Source organism: Cnephaeus nilssonii, assembly GCF_951640355.1.
Source record: "Cnephaeus nilssonii genome assembly, chromosome: 14".
Lineage (NCBI taxonomy): Eukaryota > Metazoa > Chordata > Mammalia > Chiroptera > Vespertilionidae > Cnephaeus > Cnephaeus nilssonii.
This window is the reverse complement of record NC_137085.1, coordinates 38,080,215-38,092,432: the sequence shown is the minus strand read 5'-3', so window position 1 is coordinate 38,092,432 and position 12,218 is coordinate 38,080,215. Positions and strand designations below refer to the sequence as shown.

Genomic DNA, 12,218 nt, shown 5'->3' with positions numbered 1-12,218 from the left:
TTTTGTTTTTATTGTATTCCAGTTGGTGTAAAAGGAGTATAGGGGGTGGCACATGTAAATTATTTATAGAAAATTCATAAATTTTTTTCAGTAAATAAATTACTAAATTTTGGTATGTTTGATACATCTTGATCACTAGTTTTTGAAGCCCATTAGCTTATATTTATATTTAAGATATTGTGATACTTGTGAAAAAAATTAAAATACATCATTATTGTCTGGAAAGTATTGGAATTCCTTGGAATGTTTTTGAGAAGCATTAACTATTCTTAAAAAAATAAGTCTTTTTTTGAGCAAAGTTTTTTGACATTAGGTTACTTTCTGTAATTGTCATAAATTCTTTTGATAAATACTAAAATAAAGGCTCTGAATATCTTATTTTTTACCTGTAAATTGAGAAGTGAAGAAATATGTCTTTTATCTCAATATGTTTAGAATTCAAAAATTGCCATAAAATCCATTTTATTACCTATCTCCAAGAATCTAATCTTTTGTTGACTTGGTTTTTCTTGACTGAGGATTTTATCTGACTTATGGAATTATTAGGTTCAAATGAGATATTGTATGTAATGTATTTCACCTCATATTCTTTTGCTGTTTTTTTCAATGTATGTACCTATGAGTATATGGAATATGCTTGTGTGTTGCTTATGAGTGGGAGTATTTTGAATGCATTTTTAACATGACATGTAGTATTATATCCTGTTTTTTCTTTCACTTACCAGTAATATTTTGGGCACTTGAATCCATGATTTAAAAAAATATATATATTTTTTTATTGATTTCAGAGAGGAAGTGAGAGGGAGAGAGAGATAGAAACATCAATGATGAGAGAGAATCATTGATCAACTGCCTCCTGCATGCCCCACACTGGGGATTGAGCCCGCAACCTGGGCATGTGCCCTGACGGAGAATCCAACCGTGATCTCCTGGTTCATAGGACAACACTTAACCACTGATCCATGCCAGCCGGGTCTGAGTCCATGATTTTTATCTAATGTTCTAAGGCTACACTGTCAGTTACTTAGCATTGCCTTATTGAAAATGTAGGCTTGTGACACTGCACTGAATGTTGCCAGACCTGGATGTAAATTTCAGCTTTTGTCACTCCCTAGCTTTTTGGCCATAAGCAAGTTATAAATTCCTCTGTGTCTCAGTTTTCTAATATGAGATGGTTATACATCATTGTGAGAATTAAGTGAAAGTTTAAACATTGCCTAGAACAGTACCAGTTATAACTCTTGAATAAATGGCAGCTTTTGTGAGTTAATACTGAAAAACTGCGATCTTCCTACTTTAGGCATTATTGCCTTAGAGCCAAGTTGGGTTTTTTGGTAAGGTATCTGGTTACAGTGATTACCAGTGAATGCACAGTAGATTTGATTAAAACTATGTTGTTGTTTTTAATAAGCATTTTTCCTATTAAAACACAGTCTTGTGAAGCAGCAGACATAAAATGTTTAAGGGAAAGAATTTACCTTCCAATTGTTGTGTGTGTATATCTGGGCATGTGGAATTAAAGATTATCCATATCATGCAGTGTGTGACTATGAAGTATTAAAAATAATTTTAAGTTTAGTGTCTTTCAAATTACACATGTGTTAAATGTACTGTTTTCTATAATTAGGTGATAATTGGAAAGAAGCACGAAAACTCAATGTGTCTACACAGCATGTTTTGGTACCTTTGCACTTCAATGTGGAATTCTCTAAGGCCATGGTTTTCATGGATATAAGGATGCCTAAGTATGTATTATCTGTTTCATGTGTAATAGATTTTCTCAGTAATTCTGTAGCTAAGGCAATACCATATTTCATTGATTCTTTGTGTGTGTGTGGTAAAATATAAATAACATAAAATTTACCATTTTTAATTGTATAATTCATTGACATTAAGTAATTCATATTGTTGTGCAACCTTCACCACTATCCATCTCTAGAACTTTATTTTCACAAACTGAAATATATACATATTAAACATTAATGTTCCCTTCTTCCCCATCATCTTCAAGTTGTACAGGCATATTTAAAGAAACTGAAAAGTTTAGGTACATTAATGAGACTATTCCATAATATGTCCCTAAGTTAAACTAGTCTGTTTGGAATTAATTACAAACATGTAGTCTGTTAGTAGTAAAAGAAAGCTTATAATTTTCTTTAGGAATTCATATATATTTTTAGAATGATAACCTTAGCAATCAATGTGCGTGAATTGAAAAAGGTGAGTTTTAGGAAAAGTACAGGGCTAAGAAATTGTTCAGTGGATGAAAATTTACTCTGCTTGAAGTCAGTCTCTTTTATTATTGTTATTTTTTAAAGACTTTATTTTAGAGCAGTTCTAAGGTCACAGAAAAATTGACAGGAAGATACAGAGATCTCACATATACCCGCTGCATCCACCTATACATAGCTTCCCCTATCAACAACATCCTCCACCAGAGTGGTACATTTGTTACAGTTGATGAACCTACAGTAACATATCATAATCACTCCATGTCCATAGTTTACACTGCAGTTCACTCTTAAGGTACATCCTATGGGTTTGGACACATGCCTAAAGATATGTATTCATCTTTTTGGTGTCATATAGAGTGCATCACATAGAGTATTTTCACTGTCCTAAAAATCTTTTATGATCCACCTGTTTATTCTTCTGCCATCCTTAAGCCCTGGCAGACACTATTTTACTGTGTCCATAGTTTTTCCTTTTCCAGAATTTTCTGTAGTTGGAGTCACACAATATGTTGCCTTTTTAAAAAATATATTTTTATTGATTTCAGAGAGGAAGGAGGAGGGAGAGAGAGATAGAAACATAAATGATGAGAGAGAATCATGAATCGGCTGCCTCCTGCATGCCCCCTATTGGGGATCGAGCCCGCAACCCGGCATGTGCCCTTGACTGGAATTGAACCTGGGACCCTTCAGTCCACAGGCTGACACTTTACCAACTGAGCCAAACCAGCTAAGGCCAATATGTTGCCTTTTCTGATTGGCATCTTTCACTTAGTAACATGCATTTAAAGTTCTTCCATGTCTTCTCGTGACTTCATAGCTCATTTCTTTTTAGTTCTGAATAATATTCCAATTGTCTGATGTACCATAGTTTATCCAGTCACCTACTGACAGACATCTTGGTTGCTTCCAGGTTTTGACTATACAGTTGGAATATAAAGTTTATGTGGATAAGCTTCATTCATATAAAATTATGAGTTAAGATGTTATAAAGAGTTGTGTGCTGGTTTTTGTGGGGACATAAGTTTCAACTCCTTTGGGTATATACCAAGGAGCTCAGAAGCTGGATCTATTCTTAAATAATGTTTACTTCTGTGAGAAGCCACCAAACTTCTTCCAAAGTGGCTGCCCCTTTTTGCATTTTCAACAGCAACGAATGAGAGTTCCTGCTGTTCCACACCATTACCATTATTTGGTATTATCAGTATTCCAGATTTTGGTCATTCTAATAAGTGCCTTGTGGTATCTCATTGTCTCTTGTAGAGCAGAAGTTTTAATTTTAATGAGGTCCAGCTTATCAATCTTTATATTTTCATGAATTGTGCCTTTGTATAAAAAGAGGTCATGGCCATGACTAAAGTCATATAGATTTTATTGATTTATCTTTTGGAGTTCTATCGTTTTTTGTTTTACATTTAGGTCTGTGATCCATTTTGAGTTTTTGAAGGGTTAAGGTCTGTTGTCTAGATTCATTTTTCTTGCATGTAGGTGTCCACCACCATTTGTTGAAGTGAATGTCTTTGCTCCATTGTATTGTGTTTGGAGCCTGGTCCAAGATTAGTTGACTGTATTTATGGAGTTCTTTTCCAGGGTCCTCTATTCTGGCTGATTGATCTATTTGTTTATTCTTCCACCAGTATCAGTGTCTTATTTACTGTAGCTTTATAGTAAGTCTTGAAGTCAGGAGTATCAGTCTTCCAACCTTGTTCTTTTCCTCTAATATTATGTTCGCTATTTTGTTCTTTTGCCTCTTCATACAAATTTTAGAATTATTTTGTTAATATTTATTAAATAAGTTGCTGGGATTTTGTTCTTAATTGCATTGAATCTATAGATCAATTTGGGAAGAACTGACATTTTAACAATCTTGAGTCTTCCTACTCATGAAAATGGAATGTCTGTATTTATGTAGTTCTTTGATTTAATTCTTCAGAGTTTTGCAGTTTTTCTCATGTAGATCTTGTATATATTTTGTTAGATTTGTACCTAAGTATTTCTTTTAGGGGGTACTAATATAAATAATATTGTGTTTTTAATTTCAAATTCCACTTTTTTGTTGTTGGTTTATAGGAAAGGGATTGACTATTGTGTGTTAACTTTGTTTCTTGCAACCTTACAATAACGGCTCTTAGTTCCAGTTTTTTGTTTTATTTAATTTTGCTTTTGTTTTATTATTTTGTTTTTATACATAGACCACATTTCATCATTGAACAAAGACAGTTTTATGTTTTCTTTTCCAATCTATATGGCTTTTATTTCCTTTTCTTGCCTTATTGCATTGGCTAGGTCTTTCAGTACCATCTTGAAAAGGAGTGATGAGAGGGATATTTTTGCTTTATACCTAATCTTAGTTGGAAAACATTGAGTTTCTTCACTACTAAGTATAATGTTAACTGTAGGTTTTTCAAGTTGAGGAAGTTCTCCTTTAGTCTAGTTGACTGAGAGTTCTTTTTCTTTTATTATGAATGTATGTTGGATTTTGTCACATTTATATGATCATGTAATTTTTCCTTTTCAGTCAGGTCAGATTTTTAAAATTGGTTTTAGATATATAATCTCTTGGACAAGTTATTTGAACTTGCTAAAGCCTTAGTTTCCTGATAGGAACTATGTACATATGGGAACTTATAAGAAATAGGGAACAGAAATAAGTTGACTCCCTCTTGCATTGTGAGACTATTTAGCATAATGCATATGAAGTGCTTTCCTTAATGCCTATCATGTAATTAACGCTTGATAAATAGTCATTGATAACTGTCCTTGGCAAATAGTAAAGAGATAATAAACATAATAACATTAAAAAATAAGCTTCTGAAAAATAATGAGATTATTTTATCTAATGAGACTGGTCAGTAATGTCAAATGTAAATTTGAGTGGAGATTATGGGATAGTTTGTCCATGGACTGTGGATAATTTTTAGTGGTAAAATCACATTTGATTATTTTTAGATAACTTAAGGGAAATAGTCATCTTTTTAATTAATTCACTTAAATCGGAATGAAAATTGCTTTATAGTGATTCCTCTCTTTTTGAAATAGATTCAAGATTTTTGGAAAGTTACCACTGATTTCTTTGCGAATCTCAGATAAAAAACTGCAAGGAATTTTGGAATTGATTGAAAGCATTCCAAAACCCACACCTGCAACTGAAGTACATGCCCCTGTCAAGCCATTTCAGGTAATGTTATTTACAAAATTAACAAAAGCAAAAATTAAAAAGAATTCACAAATAGTATTTTAATAGCCACAGAAATTTAGGGTAAAAATAACTCAATTAATTATGAATAGACCTTTAAAAATTACTACATTTTAAAAGAGCAAATGATGAAGTAAAAGATACATATCGTAAAGAAAAGTGATGTCTACCTATCTTCACTTTTCCAGCCTTTAATTTTTCTCCTCAGTGATAACACTATTAACCACTGCATGTCTAGTTTTCTTAAAATGTTTATGGCATATGCTAGTACACACACATACAAACATATGCACCTGTGTGTATGTGTGCATACAAGTACCGTATTTTCCGGCATATAAGACGACTGGGCGTATAAGATTTTCCTGAGTTAAAAAGTCATCTTATACGCTGGAAAATACAGTACATGTTGCTGATAATATGGTCTCAATACATACATCAAAAGAATTATAAGGTACCGTATTTTCCGGCATATAAGACGACTTTTTAACCCAGGAAAATCTTATACGCCCAGTCGTTTTATATGCCAGAAAATACGGTATATATATTGTGCTCTTAAAATTTACGAAAGTGGGAATACACTTACTGTTCTGAATCTGTATTTTTTAACCATAATTATCTATGTTACACATCTTAAATATATTTTCATGTTAGCACAGATCTACCTTACTCTTTTTTATTGTGATATACAGGATGGGGCAAAAGTAGACTTACAGTTGTGAGCACAGAGTTTATTTTGGAATACCATATGAACCTACTTTTGCCCCAGCCTTTAGTATTGAATTATGTGAGTATACTATCCTTTTACTAACATAATCCCATTTTGATGGGCATTCGTATTGTTATGAGTGTTCATAGTTATAAAAATAATGGTTTTGAACTTCCTTGTACATATTTTTGGGTATATTTTTAATTACTATATAAATTCCTAGAAGTAGAATTGTTGAGTAAAAAACTATAAATTTTATAATGTTATGAACTTTGCCAAATTTCTTTTCTAATTTGAGTAATTATTTATAGTCCCACCAATAGTAAATAGTAAATGTTTATCCATTCTCATTAATCTTAACTATTAACAAATGTTAAATTCCGTTAAATTAAAAAATGTTATCTTGTGGTTTTGATTCACATTTCTTTATAAATAATATGGAACCTATTTTCATAAGTATATTGGGTATAAGAATTTCTATTTTTGAAAACAGCTGTTTGTGTCTTTTGTTGAGTTATGGTTTTCTAGCTAAGGAAATTAGCACTTTTTAAAAAGTGTGTTATTTTTTAAAATCTGATACATTTATTTTTGCCATGCCAAACTTTTTATATTTTATATAGTCAAAGTTATTAGATTTTTCCTTCATGATTTCTGGGTTTTATATTATATGCCTTACTTCTTCTTACACATGAATTTCAAAAAGAAAATATCCATTTGCTTTTTTGTCTTTTTAACATTCTGATTTTTTTACGTTTAACATTTTTCTTTAAAATAATTTCAAACTTATAGAAATGTTGTAAAAGTAGTGTAAAGAAGTTTTTTTCTCAAACCATTTGAGAGTAAGTTACTGATATGTTGTACCATTACCCTAAACACTTTAGTGTGTTGCTATATTTTTTCATAGTCTGTTGCTGAGCTTATTTTTTTAAGAGGTTATAAATCTCTTCTTAAGAGCAGAGGTTTTAAATTTGATGAAACTTAATTTATACAATATATATATTTTTAATGGACGAAGCTTTTTATCTCATCTGAAACCTTTGCCTAACATATGGTCAAAAAGTCCTTTAATTGTCATTCTATTACTTTTTGTCCATCCTGGTTTCTGATGAGAAATCTGTTAATTTAATGATACCTAGTACAAGGAGACTGGCTTCTTCCCTCTTTGAGTGTCATTTAACTGATTATGTTTTGGTATGGGTCTGTTTGAGTGTATGTTACTTTGATTTTAGTAAACTTGTTTGTTTTTTTTAGATTCATGTGTTTTATCATATTTGGCTGTTATTTTTTGACTATTATTTTTGAAGACTTTTTCTTCTGTCCCATTTCTGTTCTGCTGGGATTTTCATAATGTATATATTTACTCCACGGTCTCATAGGCTTGTTCACTTTTCTTTATTCCTTCCTGTCAATTTTGATTGACCTATCTTAATTTTCTGATTCTTTCTTCTACTAGCTCAAATATCTTACTGAAATTCTCTAATGCATTTTTTTAGTTATTGTACTTTTCAGATCTAGAATTTTTGTTTGGTTTCTTTTTATAGTTCCTATCTTCTTATTGATATTTTCTACTTATTGTGACCTCACTATTTTATTTGTCTTTAATTCTTCACAGTTCTTTCTAGCTGAGAGTATTTAAGACAGTTTAAAGTTTTTGCAGTTAAGTCCAATACCTGTGATTTCTCTTACACTGTTTTCTGCTATTTTTTTTTTTTTACTGTGCATGAGTCATACTTTCTTGCTTCTTTGCATGCATTATTCTATTGTAACCTGACAAAGGAATTATGAGAAAAGAAAACTATAGACTAATGTGTTCATTAACACAGATGTAAAAATCCTTAACAAATAGTACAACCAAATATTATGATATGTAAAATGTATATTATACTATAACCAAATGCATTTACTCTAAGAAAGCAAATATGGTTCACCAGTCTGTGTTATTAACCACATTCATAGAGTAAAGGACAAAAAGTATCTGATCATCTCAGTAGAAGAAAAAGTATTGACAGTATCCAACAATCATTCATACTAAAGACTGTTAACAAACTGAGGGGGAAAAGTAGCATCCACTACCTGGTAAAGAACATCCTATATAATAATCCTATCTAATAAAACAGTAATATGCAAATTGACCGCACCTTCGCTACACCTATAAGCCACGCCCACCAGCCACGCCCACCAGCCACGCCCACCAGCCAACCAGGAGCAAATATACACGTTAAACCAGCAAAGATGGCGGGGGAAAGGGCAGCACCCATGCCAGTGAGATCCAAGCCATGATGGTGGACTGGGGCAGGCGGTTAGCTCCGGCTGCCCAGGTCCGCCATCACCTATCGCGGACCCGGGCAGGCGGCTGCAGGGGTTAAGGCCCGCAGCCGGCTGCCCGGGTCGCCATCACCGATCGGGGACGAGGACCCGGGCAGGCGGCTGCAGGGCCTTAACCCCTGCAGCCGCCTGCCTGGGTCCGCCATCACCAATCGGGGACGCGGACCCGGGTTAAGGCCCTGCAGGGGTTAAGGCCCTGCAGCTGCCTGCCTGGGTCCGCCATCACCGGGGACGCGGACCCGGGCAGGTGGCTGCAGGGCCTTAACCCCTGCAGCCTCCTGCCCGGTCCGCCATCACCGATCGCGGACGCGGACCCGGGTTAAGGCCCTGCAGGGGGTTAACCCCTGCAGCCGCCTGCCCGGGTCCGCCATCACCGATGGGGGACGCGGACCCGGGCAGGCGGCTGCAGGGCCTTAACCCCTGCAGCCGCCTGCCCGGGTCCGCCATCACCAATCGCGGACGTGGACCCGGGTTAAGGCCCTGCAGGGGTTAAGGCCCTGCAGCCGCCTGCCCGGGTCCGCCATCACCAATCGCGGACGCGGACCCGGGTTAAGGCCCTGCAGGGGTTAAGGCCCTGCAGCCGCCTGCCCGGGTCCGCCATCACCAATCGGGGACGCGGACCCGGGTTAAGGCCCTGCAGGGGGTTAACCCCTGCAGCCGCCTGCCCGGGTCCGCCATCACTGATCGCGGACGCGGACCCGGGTTAAGGCCCTGCAGGGGTTAAGGCCCTGCAGCCGCCTGCCCGGGTCCGCCATCACTGATGGGGGACACGGACCCGGGCAGGCGGCTGCAGGGCCTTAACCCCTGCAGCCGCCTGCCCGGGTCCGCCATCACCGATCGCGGACCTGGGCAGGCGCCATCACCGATCACGGACCTGGGCAGGCGGCGTGGGTTAAGGCCCGCTGCTGGCTGCCCAGGTCCACGATCATAGATCACGGAGCTGGGCAGGCGGCGTGGGTTAACGCCCGCAGCCGGCTGCCCAGGTCCACGATCTCAGATCACGGACCAAGACAGCTGCCTGCCCAGGTCCATCACTGATCTCAGAGCTGGGCAGGCGGCGTGGGTTAAGGCCTGCAGCCGCCTGCCCAGGTCCACGATCAGGGATCACGGACCAGGGCAGGCGGCGTGGGTTAACGCCCGCAGCCGGCTGCCCAGGTCCACGATCTCAGATCACGGACCAGGACAGCTGCCTGCCCAGGTCCATCACTGATCTCAGAGCTGGGCAGGCTGCGTGGGTTAAGGCCCGCTGCCGGCTGCCCAGGTCCACGATCACCGATCATGGACCAGGGCAGGCGGTGTGGGTTAAGGCCTGCAGCCGCCTGCCCAGGTCCGCCATCACCGATCATGGACCAGGGCTGGCGGTGTGGGTTAAGGCCTGCAGCCACCTGCCCAGGTCCACGATCAGGGATCACGGACCAGGGCAGGCAGCGTGGGTTAACGCCCGCAGCCGGCTGCCCAGGTCCGCCATCACCGATCACGGACCAGGACAGCTGCCTGCCCAGGTCCATCACTGATCTCAGAGCTGGGCAGGCAGTGTGGGTTAACGCCCGCAGCCGGCTGCCCAGGTCCACCATCACCGATCATGGACCAGGGCAGGCGGCGTGGGTTAAGGCCCGCAGCCGGCTGCCCAGGTCCACGATCACCGATCATGGACCAGGGCAGGCGGTGTGGGTTAAGGCCTGCAGCCGGCTGCCCAGGTCCGCCATCACCAATTATGGACCAGGGCAGGCAGTGTGGGTTAAGGCCTGCAGCCGCCTGCCCAGGTCCACGATCAGGGATCACGGACCAGGGAAGGCGGCGTGGGTTAGCGCCCGTAGCTGCCTGCCCAGGTCCACCATCACCGATCTCGGACGAGGGCAGGCAGCGTGGGTTAGCGCCCACAGCCGCCTGACCAGGTCCTGGATAAGGGCTTCGAGTCAGCCATCGCCAGTGGCAGCTGACTCAAAGCCCCTATCAGGGATCATGGACCAGGTCAGGCAGCGTGGGTTAAAGCCCACAGCCGGCTGCCCAGGTCCGTGATCATCGATCTCAGAGCAGGGCAGGCGGCGTGGGTTAATGCCTGCAGCAGGCTGCCCAGGTCCACGATCATGGATCACGGACCATGGCAGGCGGCATGGGTTAGCACCCGCAGACGCCTGCCCAGGTCCCGGATCACGGATCCAGGTGGCGTGGGTTAGCACCCACAGCCGCCTGACCAAGTCCCCGATAGGGACTTGGAGTCTAGCATAAGGAAAAGAATAGTCAGCAAAAGCAGGAGACAAGGTTTCATAAGTTCTCCCCCAGGTCACCACTGTTCTCTTATACATTTTAATTATCCCAGACTTTGCCTGATGGGATTTGATTTGAATTATGCCTGATAGAGATTACATGACATGAATTGTAGGCTCATTCTTTCTTTTTGTGGTTGCCTGACTGAGAAAGGCCTTGGAATGAGAGAAGGCACTTTTATTTTCCTTTTTCATTCTTTAGAGGCTGAGGAATTACAGTTATATGAAGAACTTAGTGAGAGAATGAAAGTCTCATGCTGTATTATTCTGTAAGTTTTATCATGTGGACTATCAAAAACTTGGTGGGATCCTTTTCAAGAGGTGTTACAAAAATTATGTTGAAATTAACATTCAAGAGTAAAAGGAGAGAAGTGAGTGGTGGGTAAAGGAAAGAACTTTGTCCTAGAAACCAAATAGAAGCCACATAAACCTTCAGATTCTTACTCATTGTGCTTTGGAGATATCCTATCTAATAAAAGAGTAATATACAGATTGATCATCACTGCAACACACAATATAGCTGTCCCCATGTGGTCAAAGATCCTGCCCCCATGTGGACACAGATGGCCACCACAAGATGGCCAGCAGGAGAGGGCAGTTGGGAGGCACCCAGCCTGCAAGGGAGGGCAGTTGAGAAGGACTAGGCCTGCAAGGGAGGGCAGTTGGAAGTGATCAACCCTGCAGGAGAGGGCAGTTAGGGGTGACCAGGCCGGCAGAGGAGGGAAGTTGGGGGCAAACAGGCTGGCAGCAGAGTGGTTAGGGGCAATCAGGAAGGCAGGCAGGCAAGCAGTTGGGAGCCAGCAGTCCTGGATTGTGAGAGGGATGTTCGACTGCCCGTTTAGGCCCGATCCCGTCGGGCCTAAACGGGCAGTCGGACATCCCTTGAGGGGTCCCATATTGGAGAGGGTACAGGCTGGGCTGAGGGACAACCCCCCTCCGTGCACAAATTTCGTGCACCGGGCCTCTAGTCCTATATAATAAAAGGCTAATATGCAAATCAACTGAACGGTGGAACGACCAGTCATTATGATGTGCACTGACCACCAGGGGGTGGGCACTCAATGCAGGAGCTGCCCCCTGGTGGTCAGTGCCACTCCCACAGGGGGAGTGCCACTCAGCCGGCTCACGGCTGGCGAGGGCAGCAGCAGTGGCAGGAGCCTCTCCTGCCTCCACTGCGGGCAGGCGGTAAGGAACAAAGGGTCCTGGACTGCCAGAGGGTGCAGGCCAGGCTGAGGGATTCCCCCTCCCCCAGTGCACAAATGTCGTGCACCAGGCCTCTAGTCTTGGATAAAAACCCATAGCTGATATCATTCTTAATTTGAAAAACACTTAATGCTTCCCATGTCATCTTTTCATAAGATCAAGAATAGTGCAAGAATATCTTTTCTCACCACTTCTATTTAGACTTATATACTGAAGGTTTTAGCCTCTGCAGTAGTAGTTAAGAAGAATAAAGACAGGATGGAAACAAAAAATTAAAACTATCTTTATTT

The 12,218-nt window shown here is 40.6% G+C and overlaps 1 protein-coding gene across 6 annotated transcripts in view; it reads left to right on the top strand.

The window, feature by feature from the left end:
- The window catches only part of VPS13A (vacuolar protein sorting 13 homolog A), a 215,167-nt gene that overhangs the window by 66,247 nt on the left and 136,702 nt on the right, over positions 1-12,218 (top strand). For all 6 annotated transcript variants that reach the window (XR_013814532.1, XR_013814533.1, XR_013814534.1 and 3 more), the window contains exons 22-23: positions 1,628-1,745; positions 5,271-5,409. Coding sequence is in view for 3 of the 6 variants with exons in the window: in XM_079790912.1 (XP_079647038.1) it covers positions 1,628-1,745; positions 5,271-5,409 (257 nt within the window). In the remaining 3 variants the exon portion in view is untranslated. The remainder of the gene's footprint in view (positions 1-1,627; positions 1,746-5,270; positions 5,410-12,218) is intronic.